The 16,249-nt window shown below is 59.7% G+C and overlaps 3 protein-coding genes across 3 annotated transcripts; 1 reads left to right on the top strand and 2 right to left on the bottom strand.

Annotated features, from left to right (window-relative positions):
• Positions 1–2,475: 2,475 nt before the first annotated feature.
• On the top strand, positions 2,476–3,868 carry LOC118691595 (histone H1.10). The gene has a single exon (XM_036390876.2). It carries the CDS (start codon positions 2,612–2,614, stop codon positions 3,266–3,268), a length of 657 nt encoding a protein of 218 aa, XP_036246769.1. The 5' UTR covers positions 2,476–2,611; the 3' UTR covers positions 3,269–3,868.
• A 2,952-nt stretch (positions 3,869–6,820) lies between these two features.
• LOC118691596 (histone H2A type 2-B) lies at positions 6,821–9,217 on the bottom strand. The gene is made up of 2 exons (XM_036390877.2): positions 9,158–9,217; positions 6,821–9,076 (listed from the first exon to the last, which is right to left on the bottom strand). Exon 2 carries the CDS (start codon positions 9,008–9,010, stop codon positions 8,630–8,632), a length of 381 nt encoding a protein of 126 aa, XP_036246770.1. The 5' UTR covers positions 9,011–9,076; positions 9,158–9,217; the 3' UTR covers positions 6,821–8,629.
• Positions 9,218–10,753: 1,536 nt separating this feature from the next.
• On the bottom strand, positions 10,754–16,230 carry HMCES (5-hydroxymethylcytosine binding, ES cell specific). Its single transcript, XM_036390904.2, has 6 exons — positions 15,961–16,230; positions 14,113–14,256; positions 13,653–13,772; positions 12,941–13,101; positions 12,284–12,476; positions 10,754–11,870 (listed from the first exon to the last, which is right to left on the bottom strand). Exons 1-6 carry the CDS (start codon positions 16,141–16,143, stop codon positions 11,664–11,666), a joined length of 1,008 nt encoding a protein of 335 aa, XP_036246797.1. The 5' UTR covers positions 16,144–16,230; the 3' UTR covers positions 10,754–11,663.
• Positions 16,231–16,249: the final 19 nt, after the last annotated feature.

Genomic DNA, 16,249 nt, shown 5'->3' with positions numbered 1-16,249 from the left:
TCTGTGTGTGTTGTGTGTCTCTGTGTGTGTGTCTGTGTGTCTGTGTGTGTCTGTGTGTGTTGTGTGTCTCTGTGTGTGTCTCTGTGTGTGTCTGTGTGTGTGTCTTGTGTGCCTCTGTGTGTGTTGTGTCTGTGTGTGTGTGTCTCTCTGTGTGTCTGTGTGTGTGTTGTGTCTGTGTGTGTGTGTCTTGTGTGCCTCTGTGTGTGTCTGTGTGTGTGTCTGTGTGTGTGTCTGTGTGTCTCTGTGTGTGTTGTGTGTGTGTTTGTCTCTCTGTGTGTCTGTGTGTGTGTGTTGTGTCTGTGTGTGTGTGTCTTGTGCGCCTCTGTGTGTGTCTCTGTGTGTGTTGTGTGTCTCTATGTGTGTGTTTGTCTCTGTGTGTGTCTGTGTGTGTGTGTGTTGGGGCTATTTTCTCCCATCCTCTGTGTTTCTCTCTCACACACACAAGCAGCCTCCCCCACACATTCTATTCACACACATATTTCCACGTGTGTGTTCCACTCCCTGCCCTGTCCTTGGAGGGGAGGGAGAGCAGCCCTGACTGACAGCGCTGGCTCTCTGTGGCTGAGGGTTGGTGCTGGATGGTCCCTGTGCTGCTCCCAGCCACACAGCCGGGCTGAGATCAGTGCACTCACTGCCCAGCCCTGCTCTCACATCCACCCACCCACACACGTGTACTGCTCTTAAATGTTCATATGTTTATGTCAATTTTAAAAAATATATAGCTATGTCTTTATGTGTATGCAGGCACATTTATTTTAAATTTACTGTAGCTATTACATTAAACAACAACTATTAGATATCACACATCTATAACAGACACAACATACATACCAACCACGCTTTGTAGCCAGCTTAGCTATAAGCTTCCACCCGGCTACAGGGTCGCATTTACACATGTACAGGTGTGAGTTTGCATGTTACACACATACACATCATTCACTTCCCGGTGACAGCCGTGCAGGCGGTGGCTGCCGGGTCCCGGGGTTGTGCTCGATGCTCCCGGTGCTCCGGGGAGCTCTCGGTGGGGGATGCCGGGGCTGTGCCCTCTCTCCGAGCCCTAGGCGGGCAGAACTCATCACAGGGATGCCTGGCACGGCTGCTCGGGGGGCACAGCCCCGCTGTTCGGGGGATCTCTGCTCATCGCTTCGGGATGGGCTCACAGACGCGGCTGGGCAGGATCCGGCCGCCCCCGGAGCCCCGAGAGCGCGGGGACTCGTCCCGCCGGCGGCGGGGGCTGCGGGCGAGGGAAATGGCGGAGAGAGCCGGGGGATGGGAGAGGGGGAGAGGGGGAGGAGGAGGAGGAGAAGGGAGGGAGGGAGGGCGGCGGGGCTGTGCGGGCTCGGCGTGCGTGGGCAGGGGGCGGGTGCGACAGCGTGTGCGGGTGTGCCTGTGTGTGTGTGTGCCTGGGTGTGTGTGGGTGTGTGTGCGTGCGTGTATGTGCGTGTGTCCGTACGTGTGTGTGCGTTTTGTGTGTGTGCGTGTGCAGGGGTGTGCGCACAGCTGGGCACGCCCCCGTGCCTGTGCCCCGTGTCCCGACCCACCCGCAGCGGGGGCACACGGATCCCACTCCCAGGAGCAGGGGGAGCGCCGGGGCTGGGCCAGGGAGGGGTCGTGCACTCCCTTCCCCCTCAGCCGCGTTTCCCCGCTGGGATTTGGGGAGATGGGGTGAATTATGGGGGATGGGTGTTCAGAGCATCGCTGCTGCCCCCTTCCCCCCCGCCCACAGAAGCCGCGCCTGCAGCGGGGCTCGAGCCCCCCGCCCGCCCCGCTACCACGGCAGGCAGAGGCTGCAGGGGCGGACACCAGTCACACACTCCCCCACACCCACGGCCCTGAGGCTTCCCGGCCTCTCCCCAGCCCTGCCCCGGCCCCGCCGCGCTTTTCGCATCCTCCGCCGGGAGCGGGCGGGATCACACCGGGCACGCAGGGCTCCCCCGGGAGCCGCCCCCCCGTTGACCAGGAGGGTGAGGGTCGGTGGGGGGATGGCCCCAGTCGCCAGGGCGGGACCCCCGGCCACGGAGGGGCATCTCCGCGCTGCTGCTGCCGGCGGCCGCGGGAGGGCGTCGCCTGTGTTAGTTCCCTCCGGAGAACCCAGGGCCAGTGCCGCCGCCACCGCCCCCCGGCCCCCGCCGCCTCGCCCCGCCCGCGGAGGCCCCTCTTGGGCGGCGGGCGACGGCGCCGGCGGTGGGCGGGGGGGCCGAGGTGAGGCCCCAGTCGCCGCCGTACTGGGCGCCCCCCTCCTCGCCGCCGCCGCCGCGCCGGCCGCGCCCCCAAAATCTGGGCGGGGGTGGTCGGGCGGCGCTCGGCGGGGGCAGCGGGGGCGGCGGCGGGCCCGGGCCGGGGGGGCGCGGGGCGCGGCGGCGCGGGGGGGCCGGGCGGCGGCGCGGGGGCCCCGCGAGCGAGCCCCAAGAAGCACAAACTGGGGCTGGCGGCGGACCAGGCTGTTGTTGTTCTCAACGTGGTCCGCCCCGCGCCCATATAAGAGGCGGCGGCGGCGCCCGCCCTGGCAGAACGCGCACCGAGTGGAGCCGGCACAGCGCGCTGCGCTCGCCGGGCCCCGCCACGCCGCCGCTGCCCCCGCGCCGGCCCGCGGCCCGCCACTCCCCGCACCATGTCGGTAGACCTAGAAGAAACCGATCTGCCCATGGCCGAGGCAGAGGAGGCGCCGCTCTCCCCGGAGAAGAAAGCGGCTGCTAAGAAGGCGAAAGGAGGCGGCGGCGCCTCGTTGTCGCCATCGAAGAAAAGGAAGAACAACAAGAAGAAGAACCAGCCGGGCAAATACAGCCAGCTAGTGGTGGAGACGATCCGCAAGCTGGGCGAGCGCAATGGCTCCTCGCTGGCCAAGATCTATAACGAGGCCAAGAAAGTGGCTTGGTTCGACCAGCAGAACGGCAGGACTTACCTGAAGTACTCAATCAAGGCACTGGTACAGAACGACACGCTGCTCCAGGTCAAGGGCACCGGCGCCAACGGCTCCTTCAAGCTCAACAGGAAGAAACTGGAAGGCGGCGGGGAGGGGGGCGCGGGCAACAGCGCCCACAAGTCCCTCAAGAAGGCGACGGTCTCCTCGACCCGGAGGGCGGAGAAGCCGGCGGCCAAGAGCAAGAAGCCCGAGAAGAAATCGCACAAGAAGGGAGCCGGCGGCGCGGCGGCGAAGAAGGACAAGGGCAAAGCCAAGAAGGCCACCAAGAAGGGAGCCGCGTCCCCCGGGGGCAAGAAGGTGAAGAAGTCGGCAAAGCCCAAGGCGCTCAAGAGCCGGAAGGCATGAGACCGAGGCGCAGGGAGCCTCCCGCCGCCCTCCGGGCTGAGAGCCCCGCGGCACAGACTGCTCTGAGGACAGACCCCAGGGGACCCGCTTTGTCTTTGTGTTGCTGACTCGCCTCCGCAGCCACCGCCGTGCGCGGTGAGCGGGGCTGCGGCCGCCCCAGCCCCCCTCCCTTCCCCTTCTCTGCCGCCTTATTTTGTCCACCCCTTCTCCCCCCATCCCATTCCGCGGCTTTTCCCCGATCGCGCCCTTTTGTTTTCGGCCGTGCCCCTCCCCTCCTGTAGACGGTTCCCGGCCCTCACCCCCTCCCCGTCCCCCCGGTTCTTCCCGGGGTTTTTTCCCGCCCGGTTTCCATAGCAGCCATTTTGCACGGGGCCCCCCCGCGCCACGTGGGCCGGTCCCGCTCCCGCCGCCCGCGCGCGCCCCGCCTGGCCCCGCCCCCTCCCGCCGCGCGCCGCCTGCTCGCGGCCGCACCGAAGGGTCAGGGCGCCCCCTGGCGGCCCGCGGCCCCGCCGCCATGGCAACGGCCCGGCGCGCGGGAGTGGCGCCCCCTGGCGGCCGCCGGCCGCACCTGCAATGGCCTTCAATGTTTTTGTATGGGTCTGGGGGTGGGTGGGTGGGGAGGGTTTGGGTTAGTGGGGTCGTTTTTTGGTTTCTTTTCTTTTTTTTTTTTTTTTCCTTTTCATTTATCGTCGTTTCAAATAAATTGGTACAAAACGACTCTCCCGTGTGCTCCCTGCAGGCGTCGGGGACCGGGCAGGAAGGGGGCTGCTCCCAGGGGGGGCCTTTCCTGCTCTTCGGGGTCCGTCCGGGTGCCGATGCGCAGAGCCCGCACCCTTGCTCCGAGTGGAGGGCAGGAGCAAAGAGAGGAAGGTCCCCCGCCATGGAGGCAGGGGAGGAGCGCGATCGTTGCGCAGCTGCGCTCCCGGAGCAGCGGGGCGGGGGTAGCCCCCGCGGACACCCGCAGCACACGCACCGCCACAGCCGGCATCGATCCCCCGCAGGTTGGACAGGGCAGCTCCCGGGGCACAGCCCTCGCCCCTCTCCGGCCGGGAGCGCTCCCCGGTCCCGCAGCCGGAGCGGCAGCGGGGCACAGCCGGAGTCCCCCCGGCGCTATTTATAGCGCACCCGGCGCGGTTGCGTAAATCCCGGCGGGATCTGGGCCATCTTGTTCTGCCGGCTGCGGGAGGCACCGAGGGACGAGCTCATCGCCCTCTGTGCCCCGGGACTGCCGCAGAGGGGGGACAAAAAGGGGCAGCCCAGCCCCGAGCACGGAGGGGGAGAGCGGGGCACGGAGGGGCTGCAGGGACCCCCAGGCCGGCTGTGGTGAGCCCCGGCAGCGCTGCCATCGCCGCAGCTCCAGCCCCACAGCACGGCCCTGCCCCGCTGCTGACACCAGCCAGGGAGAGTTTCAGCAGCAGCACTGCCCGAGGGCTGCTCCAGCCCTGGCGAGCCCTGTGCTGGAGCATCGACATGTTCCCGGTGCCTAGAGAACACAGCATGGATCAGGCCCATCCAGCATCCCCCGGAGCAGGTGACAGGGACAGCAGCCAGTGGGGCCTAGGGACTGTCACACCAGTCCTTTCAGCACTCTGGGAAAGGCACAGCCCCTTCCTCAGGGCCCCAGTCAGACCTGCTTTATCCCTTTGTTCCCTGGAGAACAAGCAGGGAGAAGGGAAGCAAGTTTTACTCCCTGAAGAAATGTCCTTTTGCTACATCCAGAAGAGAAGGCAGCCATGCTCCTGGAAGAGACCAGCCCTGGTCTGCTACAGAGGCTGCAGCCTCCCTCCAGGTCTGTATTTAGAAGCAGCAGTCCCCATCCTGCTGGCCCACAGCAAGCCTGGGACAGATGTGCTGCATTCTGGCACTGCCCCACACTGTGTCCTGAGTCAGTAGCTGCAGGTTTGGGAGGATCAGAGGGGATGCCCTCACGAAGGGCTGGGACACAGGGGCCACCCTGCTCCCCAGGAGGGGAGGTTAAACCAAGCCCATCTCAGGGCTCAGCTCTCCTCGGCTCTCTTGCATGGCAAACTGTAACCAGGCAGACCTGCAGGCACATTCCTGTGGGCAGATAAAGGCAGAAACAAGGCAGTGACCCTCTAGCTGCCCAGCACAGGGAAGGCAGCAGGGTGACACTCTGCCAATCCAGCTGGAGCTGCCTTACCTCACAGGCTGAGCCTGCCAGAGCCATGATGCTGGGGCATCCCTGAGTGAGCTCCCCTGGGTGCTGCCAACCTTGAGGACCAGGCTCTGGAGAGAAACCCAAGCCCTGGGGACTTTGAAGAGCCAGTGACTCATCTCATCCAAGTGCCAGAGCTGAGGGACACAGCTGGCAGAGACTGTGCTGCACGTGGTGATGCACAGCAGCCTCCCACAGCAGGCAGCTTTCAGCTCCCAGTCTGTGCTCATCCCATCCTCAGGTACCCAAGAGACAAGGGAACAACCCTGCAGCCTCCCAGGCCTCTCCGTAAGGGAAGCACAGACCAAGAGACCCTTCCAGGCTCACCTGACCTCTGGGGAAGGCTCTGCTCAGCCAAGTCCTTCACATGGGCTGTGGGCCAGTAACAGCCCTCCAGAAAGGACAAGACCTGTCCCTGAAGCTGCAGGCTTGACAGTGACCACATTTATTCTAGCTTTATAGTAAAGACCAAGACTTCCAAAGCTCCTGGTCACAACAGTGTTCAGCTGTGAAGCTTATGAGGTGATAAAGGCCAAGCACTTCAGCAATGCTTGCTGTGACAGACAGGATTTCCTTCGGTCTGCCTTGCACCATCCCAGCTTTCCCAGCTGGTCTGTCACATGCCAGCAGAGGCAGCTCAGAGCCCAGCTGGAGCTCAGTGTGGAGGGCACTGTGTGCCACCAGCACCCAGTCACAGCAGAACCACACCACACCCAGGGAGGCTGCAAGCCCTGGGCAGCAGGGGACACTGCCCTACAGGGACCTGGCCAGCACCCACACCTCCTACAGCCCTGCACAGACCAACCCGAACACCACTGGGAGTCATCCAAGCTTCCACAGCCCTTATTCCTCCCTAGAACCCAAACAGGTGCAACACTGGTTTGCAGAGCATCCTCCAGAACAGCCATCTGGGAATGTCCAACAAATGAGAGGGTGTGAGAGTAACAAACTGCCTTGCAGTTCCAGGTTCCTTCCTTCACTTCAGGATCTCTGAAGGGAATTTTCTCATCTCTGCAAGGTCACCCAAAGGCTCCTGGAGCAGCCATGGGGCACCTTCAGCACTGGGGGAAGGTCCTGGGTCCAGCCTCACTCCTCCTCCACTGCACCCAGCCAGGAGCAGCTGAAGCTTCCTGGCACTTGTGACAGAACAGGCAGGCAGTGTGGCATCCCCACAGCAGGGAGAAGAGCCACACAACAGCATTATCTTCTCCCAGGGTAGGAAAAGGCTCCCCGTCTGAGTGAAGGGCAAACCCACAGTCTGGCAGTGGACCTGTCTGGTGTTTTACTAGTCCTTCCCCTTGGAGAGAGAGCACAGAGCCCAGACATCAGAGCCTGCCAGATTCCGTGGGTTTGGTGAGGTGACAAGACACGGCACATTTAAGAGCATTCAACAGGGAACCAGTTTAATCAGATATCAGGTTTGCACCATTCTTTTCAGAATCACAAGTTCTGCATTTTTCTAAGAAATACAAAGCACTCTCAGGTTTACAGAATGCTGGTCCTGGAGAAAACAAGAGGGAGAGAACAAGACACTAAGATACAGACACTAAGGATGATACTGGGCAGCAGGAAGGAAACTGCTCATCCCCACCTCGCTGATGGCAACAGCCCTGCAGGAGGCAGAGAGCTCCCGGGGGGGCTGTGCCCTGCTGTCCCCACCCCAGTGGGACGGTGGGACACCTCCAGACCCCCACCAGCACCACACCAATGCACACACCGCTCCCACACACCCGAATGGAAAACCCCTGCATTAGCCAGCTGACAAGCATCCAGGTTCTACTCTAGGTAACATTAAACTCAGATCCAGGGTAAGATACTTCATCCACAAGATTAAACAGCTGATTCAATAGGTTGAACACATGCTACTTACAGCACATAAATAGAAGATACTTTTTTTTTTTACTTAAAAAACCGTGTGATGAAGGTCTAGGTGGGACTGCCTCGACACTGCTGCATGCACACAAGTATCAGCCTCACAGAAGCAGCTGGGCAGCAGGAAAGCTGTCTCTGCATCACCTATTCACGGGGTCACGGGACAGCTATCCTGCCCCCATGCTCAACATTAGCCACACAGCCAGGAAATAAACATGGCACTAGCCAGGAGTGGGCTTTAATACAAACTCTAGTGGTTTTCAAAAGAAATATTAATCCATAAAGGGTTACAGTTAACAGATATCATCGTCACTTTTATTTCTCAGAGCCAGAAATAGTGCTGAACAAACAAACAACAACAAAAAAAGAGACAGAGTATGTAATTTCCAGAAGTGCAACCAGGGTACAGGGCAGCTCTCAGCGAGACGAAGGGCTTCTGCAGCTGGGAGAGGAGGGGAGCCATGGCAGAAGATGGCAGCTCCCGCTCCCGGCGGGCGCCTGACCTTGCGACGCTCTCCGAGGGGATTTGTCACCGCAGCCTCCGCCCCACCCTGCCACCGGGACCCACGGCTGGTGGGAACACCGAGTACCCGAGCACCCACCGAGCCAGGGAGCTGCGGGGAGGTGACTTTACAGGGATGTACCCAAAAATAGAGACCTTAAAATAAATAGGACTAAAGCTTCTTTACAGTAGGCAATGCACTAGTTTTACCATGAACAAAACTAAGACTAACAGCCACTCCTTGCCAATGGAGAAACTTTTTCTCCTCTTCACGTTTTCCAGCCCCCTGCCCTCGCAGCTGCAGTGCGGCCAGGATGGCATTGCTGAGGATGGAGGCGGGGGCACGGCAGCAGCGAGCACACACCGGGGCGAGCAGGGCCAGCCGGGGGGGCCCTGCACAGTCCCGGGGCTGGCGGAGGGGAGAGGCAGCCGGGGGTGCCCACGTCCATCCCTTGGCCAGCTACAACAATCAATCCTCAGCAGCTACCAGCAGCCCTGCACCGTGACCTAACCGCACGGCTCCAGATGTCACCACTGCCAGCAACTGCGATCCAGCTGCCTCCTCCAAAACCACTTCTTCCAGAGGGAAGAGAGGCAGAGTGGGGGCACAAGCAGGGCCTGACCTCACCCATGCTCACGCAGCACCCTGCCACGGCCCAGGCCAGAGGGGCAGTGAAGGGCTGGTGGGTGCTGCCAGGGCTCACCACCCGGCCAGGGCTGAGGGGCAGGACGGGGAACCGCAGCCCCAGCGGGAGGAGAGGTGAGGCAGTGGTGAGAAGGGAGCTGGGGGCGGGGGGACGGGGGGCAGCGCTCACTTCTTGGAGCTCTGCGTCTTCTTGGGCAGCAGCACGGCCTGGATGTTGGGCAGGACGCCGCCCTGGGCGATGGTCACGCCGCCCAGCAGCTTGTTGAGCTCCTCGTCGTTGCGGATGGCGAGCTGCAGGTGCCGCGGGATGATGCGCGTCTTCTTGTTGTCGCGGGCCGCGTTGCCCGCCAGCTCCAGGATCTCGGCCGACAGGTACTCCAGCACGGCCGCCAGGTACACCGGCGCCCCGGCGCCCACCCGCTCCGCGTAGTTACCCTTCCGCAGCAGCCGGTGCACCCGCCCCACGGGGAACTGCAGCCCGGCCCGCGACGAGCGCGACTTGGCCTTGGCCCGCGCCTTTCCGCCGGACTTCCCCCGGCCCGACATGGCCGGCAGGCAGCGGCCCCTCGCCCCCGCCTCTCAAGCAGCGCCGCGCACAGAGGGTTCCGGCGCCTGCGGGGAGACAAACGCCGTTACACCGCGCGGGGCCCGCGCCGTCCCCGCCCGCGCCGCGCCGCGCCGCGCCGCCCTTACCGCAAGCGCTCCCGCCGCTCCGCGCTGCGCGCCGCCCGCCGCCGCACTGCCCGGCCCGCCACCGCCGCACCGCGGATATCACTGCCCGCCCGCCGCACGCCGCCTCCCATTGGCCACCGCCGCTGCCGCCACGGCGCTGATTGGTTATCGTGCCGATCCCTGATTTGCATAGGGCTCCCAGCGCCCGGCTCCGCCGCGGGCCGGCGCCCAGGGCGGGCGGCGAGGCGGCTCTGCCTCCGCTCGGCCGGCCCCGGAGCCCGCCGGGGCTCCTGCACCCGCCAGCTGCTTCTGGCGGCGTCGGGGCCCAGGTTGGAGGGAGGGGTGGTGGCCCGAGCGCCCGTAGGTGTCTCGGCAGCCGTGCCCGTTTGCCTTGCCCAAACCCACGGGCCCTTCCTCGGCCAGCGGGATATCTCTCCCGAGAGGATACCAGAGTCTGCGGACGAGGGCGATGCTATGGGGAAAGAACCCCGATAGCGAGGGCAACCCCCAGCGAGTACCACCCTCCCTTGTCTCCTCACGTATCAAAGGGGAAAGTTTCTCCCAAACCTGTTTCTGTGGACAGGCCGGGTCGATTGTGGTCATCTCTGCACCAGGTTAGAGGAACTGCCTCAAATAGCCTTGGGCAAGCAGCCAGACTCCAGTTTAAGGGTGATGTAGCTCAGCAATAACACATCCTCATTAAACACTCAGTGTAGGGGATTTTGGGCTTTTTTTGGGCGATGCTGCTGGTGCTCACAGTCTGGAGGGAGATAACCTGTACCCTGTGCCTTTGCATCACCCCTGCATCCCCAAGGGAAGGATTGTGTTCTCCAGAGCTGGGAAAGTTGAGCATCCCTCCACTCGTGCTCAGCATCTTCACTCCCTCCACAGCAACTGGAGACCTGAAATGAATTCCAGATGAGCTGGTGACCTTTAGAAAAGCTTCATCTGCAGTTAGCACTGACTAGGCTGGGGCAGCTGAGCAGCTCATCCTGGAACAGCGAGGGGCAGGCAGGGAGAGAAACCTCCTGTTGAGGCTCCTGCAAGGACAGGCATCAAGGTGAGTGCCAGCAGCTGAAGGTCTATTCTGCCAGGAGCTGCTAATACAGTGACTCTCTTGCCTCAAGTCATGGTGACAGCAATGAGGAGCCAGCTAGCAACAGGCTCTCTGGATAGAAATCCTAATCCCACCCCAGCTTCCCCTAAGTCATGAAACCAGCGCTCAGCTGCTTCTGGAACACGCAAGGGATTCAGAGGCAGATTTCATTCCAAGAGCACTTGGGTCTCCCCAGGTGTCCATCCTGTGGCTCCTGCCCTGGCTCTGCTGTCCCTCCCCAGGGACAAGCTCAGCTACAGCCACCCTTGCAGCTCCCCAGGGACAGATGACTCTAGAGGAGCCCCAGAACCAACCCCCAGGGAATATTTACCACTGGCAAATGGACTTGATCCCCCAACATGGCCTTGCAGAGCTCAGACCCTGAGAGCTCAGCAGTGGGTAGGTGGTTGGCTCCTCAGCACACAGAGGAGGTACAAGCTCTGCCTGCAAAGCAGGAGCTCTGGGGCTGCAGTGGGCAAGAGGGCACAGACACAGACATGGACAAGAGCACGGCACAGCCAGCCAGTGAAGCCCATTTTATTGTTTCCAACACAAAGGAAGTACTGATTTCTAGCAAGGATTTCAGTGTGTGTAAGGCTTTTGGTCTGTAACATCTGGCTCTGTTTACAAAATCCCTGACCTCAAAAACAACGGCCCTATGCTGTTCTGTAATGGCACTTAGGTTATCTGGTCTTTAATGACTGGCCTTTTCAAATAAGGCAGAGTGCATCCCTCCCCAGATCAAGGAAATCCTCTCTAAGTCTTCAAATCCCATTAACAAAATGATTGCACAAGCAACGTGACAGACACACTGTTCCACAGCAGCCAAGTCCAGTTCCTCCCTGTGCCACTTGAACATCTCCCTGTTTAGGAGCCATGAATGCACATAGCAGTGCTGGTGCAGATCTTCCCAGCCTAGGGCTTCCTCATAATATTCACTGCTTGTTCCTCAGCACTGCAGCCATCTTTTGAGGGCAAGAGCATTGAAGACGAATTTTTACAGAATCAGTGTGGACTTAAGTGGAAAAGAGGTATAAGTTTAACACCAAAAAAAGGGAGGAGAAAACCAAACAGAAAGAGACATGAACTATGAACATTGTCAGGAGGCAGAAGCTATTCTCCCAGCAGGCTGAGATGCTTCTCAGGGTTCTCAGGGCTTTATCTTCGCTTGTCTCCCTGCAGGACTGGCAGGGAGGGAGGCCACAACAGGTTATATTCACTCCCATCAGCACAAGACAAAGCTATAATCTTTACAGACATCAACCTTTAACAAAACACAAACAAGACGGACAACACCTAGAGCAGCAGATCAACACCTGAGAGGCTTGGATGATTTCAACACCAGTCTGCAAAGCCTTCCAAAAATACCATTTCTCACTCTGCTTAGGAAAATCAGGGGTAAAAGAGATGGCCAGCCATCTCAGCTGGTGCCTAAGCCTTGTGCTTCTTTGCAGCTGGCTGTCCCTGCTTCCCCAGCCACTGCTGCAGGACATCTGCGCTGGTTTTCTTGGGCGAAGGGCTGTGGATGAACTGACTTGTCCACTTGGGCAAATCATTTTCTTTCTTCTGGGGGGAGCTCTCTTGGGATTTTTTTAACCAGCCCAGCATCCCTTTGTTGCTTGGGGTGGCTTTCACCTCCTGCATAGACAAAAGACAGTGTGAGAGAAGTCAGAGGCACAGAGGGAGCAGGGCAGCCAGCCAGCTGCAAGAGCTGGTCCAGAGTAGGATGTGGAGGCTGGAGCAATAGCCCTGCCTGCAACCAGGCACATCTGTGGGAGGTTCCCCAGACTGCTGTGAACAGGATTGTTCCAAGACCCATTTCACATGGAATTTGCCTCATTTGGCAGCAAAATCCTGGCATAGGCTGCCAGTTTTATTTCTGGAAGCAGAGCGAAGGGAATCTGTCCAGGGCTCAGCACTCCAGCATCAAGCACGGGCATGCTTTGCAGACATTGCCTACTGCCACTCCTCCTGCAGCCTGGCAGCTCTGACCCAGCTCAGAGACATCCTCGTGGCTGAGCTGCCCCCTGCCAAGCCCCAGCAGCACCCACCTTCTTGGCTCCCAGCTCAATGGGTGCAACACACTCGGGTGTGTTGTTGCGGATGTTGTTGACAAAGGTGGACACTGGGTGGAAAACAATGTTCTCCGTGGGCTGGAGGAGCTTAACAGCTTCTTGGGTTGACACTTCAGCAAAGTCCAGCCATTTCCTGATGGCCTCGTCCCCATCCAGGATGGCTGGCATCCTAAGGGATAAAGACAGTTGGAGCCAAAGCTCAGCAGCAGTATGTCAGTGTGGTGGCAAAAGCCAGACTTGTAAGCTAGCAAGGAGCTGGCATCTAGCGGGAAACAGGGAAAACTGAAGCAGCAGAATGCTCTTCTGCAAGGCAGAGTGTGCATTCACTTCATCCAGGTAACTGATTTGCTGGAAGAGGCAGAGGGGTTGACTGCCAGGCCCTGATCAGGCAGGGAGACCAGTTCCAGAAAGTGATCCAATTCCAACTGCCATCCACAGAGCACAGAGATGGTGATTTATGGAAAGGGCATGAGCTGGTGGCCCAAAATATGTCAGTAATGGAGCACTTCTCCCCTAGAGCAGGAGGAGGCTGCTGCACTCCGTGCCTGCGTGCTGCCAGACTGGTGTCTAGAGGTGCAGGTCTCCTACTTCATCCCCCTCCACCCTGCAACCCCCTTGCCTGCTCTCACTTGCCTGTGATGGATGAAGCTCACGTCCTTGGAGGCATCCACGGTGATGATGGTGTAAGTGTACAGCATTTCTCCTCCCCCTGGTGGCTCCCAGCAGTCAAAAATCCCAGCCATAGTAAGCAACCTCCATCCTTTCCATTCTTCATCTCCCTCCATCTCCTTGTCCTGCAGGAGAGAGGCCCCATTGTCCTGGTCACCATGGTCAGCCAAAGCAGCACAGATCTCCAGGTCAGTGACTGAGGCAGGTCAGTGACTCGGATCTGAGTCATGAACAGAACTAATCTGAGGCTCTCCAGGAGTCTTTCTACTGATCTGAGGTGACTCCAGGAGAGGTACCAGGACCCTCATCTTCCCACAGGCAAGCCAGTGCTCTCCTCCCCGTCTGAATATCCCAGCCACTGGTTCAGCCAAATGAAAGAGGTAGTGAAACTCCCAGCCCAGTCCCCTGTGAGCCACACTGCCCACCCATGCAAATATCCGGCACGTGGGGAGCAGTGACCGTGACGGCAGGGACGCTGTGTCACCTTTCACAGCCTGGAGACCGCTGCGATGGGGACCGCCAGCCGCAGGGGGTGACAGAGTGCCGAGCCAGCACAGAGCACGGCCCTGCTGGGACGGGCAGAGTAGGGGGGAAGAGGGCATTTCCCCAGGCAGCTGAAGGGAGCAGGGGCCCAGAGCTGGGTGCAAGTGCTCAGACACAGCAAGGCACTCCATACCGTGGCATCCTTGGTCTGGGGAAAGTAAATGAAATAGGGCTGCTTCCCCCCACTCTGCTGCTGCCACTCATAGAAGCCATCTGCCAGGACCACGCAGCGCTTGCCCTTGAGGAGAGCACCCTGGGGAGAGACAGCACAAGTGAGCGGTGAACAGCAGCCCCAGGCAGCCTGTAATGGCAGAAGGGCTCCTGCAACCACCCAGGCCTCTCACTCCCTCTCAGGACTTTCCTAAATTGCCCCTGGGATGCACAAATGCCACCAGCAGTGCTATGCTGAGCTTTACCAGTATGTGCCTTTTCAGTTCTTCTGTTTTAGTGAAACCCCTAGTTTTGCAGTACAGGGACTTGCCCCCCTGTGCAATGGCAAGTGGTGACAAGTACTGGCCCAGCAGATGTTTCTGCCCTGGTTTTGCTGACTACAGGATTTCTTCAGGCAGGACACAAAGGTGGCAGCAGCTCACCTTGTAGGAGGACTTGCTCAGCATGGTATCACTGCGGCAGTTGGAGGTGTTGAACTGCAGTTTGGAGGGGTTGTCCTGCTTGAACCAGGAGGGCACCAGGCCCCAGCGCATGTCCATGAGGACCCGCTCGGAGGAGTCAGCATCCTTTTGAACAGAGAAACACTTCAGGTCAGAGCAACGTCACAGAGACCATGAGCATCCCCACAGCTTCACAAAGGTGTTTTGGGAAGTCCTGTGGAAATGGCTAAAAGTGGGGATCTGGTCAGCATCTCTGCCAAGAGACAAGCTGGGGCTCACAGCCCCTCCCAAGCCATGCAGAAATTGCCCCTAATTATAACCCTTTGCATATTCTTAACAGCCTTCATGTAAGAATTAATCTTCAGCAGAAAGCACATGAGTATTTTGCAGGAATAAAGAACTGTCTCCATGAGGCTCACCCAACTCTCTGGAAGAATGAACACAGCTTCTCTTTAGTGGAAATGGCTGGAGACACAAACTCCAGAGCTCTTGAGTAAACAGCCATGTCAGGCTGGTGTCAAAGTCCCCTGGTGACACCGAAAAGCCCAAAGGGGCAAAAGCCTCATTTCATTTTAATAATGTGATTTCTGCTAACCTGCTGCACTTTCACTGCTTGTGTTTTGCATATTACCTGCCTTTGGACAATGGAAACAGTTTGTGGCTTTCGATTCTCCCCCAGCTTGCTCTCACTTTCTGCCCACAGCTGTCACTGCTGGCAGCGCCTGCTGGGCTGTTTGCTCCCAAAGGACTGCAGCAGACAGACACACAAATACACCTACTATAGGTGTGGGTATGCAGGGACGTGTATGTGTGCAGTTCTGTGAAGTCTTTCAGAGCCTCCCTCAGGGCAGCAGTGGCAAAAAGGGACACCCTGCACAGCACCAGCATCCCAACAACGTGAACAGTGATGGTCAACGAAGCAAGTGTCTGCCTGTGACCTGTACCACACTCCCTGCCCCATATTCTTCTGCTCCACCAGCTCCACCTACTCACAGGGGGATGTGGGACCCCTAAAGCAGGAAAGGAGGGCATGGGGCTGATGGCATTGCCCACAGCACTCCTGAGTGGTCCCACCGAGGGTCCCCACCTGATCACCAGTGCCAGTAACGGCTGCAAAGTGCAGCTGCCCCAGCAGCTGGGGAGGGAGAGCAGAGTGGGTCCATTTCGGGGTGTTCCGACTGAGCACACCCCGTTTCACCCCGCTGAACGCCAAAGAGCAGCAGTTGGCCGGGCACCCTTTGTGTGTGAAACCAAACGAGCAGCACCAACAGCCGTAGAGGCTGCCCAGGTTGTCCGGGGGAGGTCATATGAGGCTTAAATTATGCGGGACAACAGTCACCACAGGTGTACAGCTACTGTGCGGCTCGGGAGTTGAGATTTTCTTTTTCTCTCTGCTCTCTCCTACTACCAATGTGACCTGGACACACGCCACAGAGTTATGAAATCAAAAAAAAAAAAAAAAAAAGGTGCCTCAGGAAAGCCAATTCAAACCAGCAGAATAATTACAGACACTTGCAAAAAACCTCTATGAAGGTTAAGCACTTACACAAATTTTTGCAGAAAACATAAGACTGTGGTGGAAACACAGTACCGATTCCCCTCCTCCTTCTGAACATGTAAATATTAACAAGAAGCGACATTTCAGCAATTAGAAAATTCAATACCTGCCACGTACAGCAAAGCGAAACGAAACAAACCACGGCCGTTCAGGGCGAGTCCCTGACCCCCGGGGAGGCACGGCCTCCTTCCCTCCGCTCCGCTTTGAGCCGCAAGATACCCAGCCCCCGCCCCCCGCCGGGATGCGGCCCCGCGGAGCCCGGGAGGGGATACCTGGTGGAGGTGGCGGCGGGAGAGCAGCACGGGGCCGCTGGACTGCGGGCCCTTGTTGTAGGAGGGCTGGTAGCGCTCCTGCCGCACCCAGTCGGGCTGGCGGTGCCGGCCCCGGCGGTCGCGGTAGGCGCAGGCCCGGCGCAGGTTGTCGGCGGCCAGCGAGCAGGCGGTGCGGCCGCACATCCCGCCCGCTCTGCGGGCACCGCGCTCCGCGCTCCGCTCCCGCCCGCCCCGGGGAGGGGCTGCGGCCGGGGACAGGGCCGGCCCCCGCCGCCGAAACGCCGGTCCC

The sequence above is a fragment of the Molothrus ater genome, chromosome 11, assembly GCF_012460135.2.
Source record: "Molothrus ater isolate BHLD 08-10-18 breed brown headed cowbird chromosome 11, BPBGC_Mater_1.1, whole genome shotgun sequence".
Classification (NCBI taxonomy): domain Eukaryota; kingdom Metazoa; phylum Chordata; class Aves; order Passeriformes; family Icteridae; genus Molothrus; species Molothrus ater.
This window is presented reverse-complemented; position numbering and strand designations above follow the sequence as displayed.

Coding starts and splice junctions, on each gene's coding strand:
- LOC118691596 (XM_036390877.2), bottom strand. CDS start 9,010: ATGTCGGGCCGGGGGAAGTCCGGCGGAAAGGCGCGGGCCAAGGCCAAG.
- HMCES (XM_036390904.2), bottom strand. CDS start 16,143: ATGTGCGGCCGCACCGCCTGCTCGCTGGCCGCCGACAACCTGCGCCGG. Junction 13,773..14,112: donor TGAGCAAGTCCTCCTACAAG/GTGAGCTGCTGC, acceptor GTCTCTCCCCAG/GGTGCTCTCCTCAAGGGCAA. Junction 13,102..13,652: donor CCCAGACCAAGGATGCCACG/GTATGGAGTGCC, acceptor TCTCTCCTGCAG/GACAAGGAGATGGAGGGAGA.
- LOC118691595 (XM_036390876.2), top strand. CDS start 2,612: ATGTCGGTAGACCTAGAAGAAACCGATCTGCCCATGGCCGAGGCAGAG.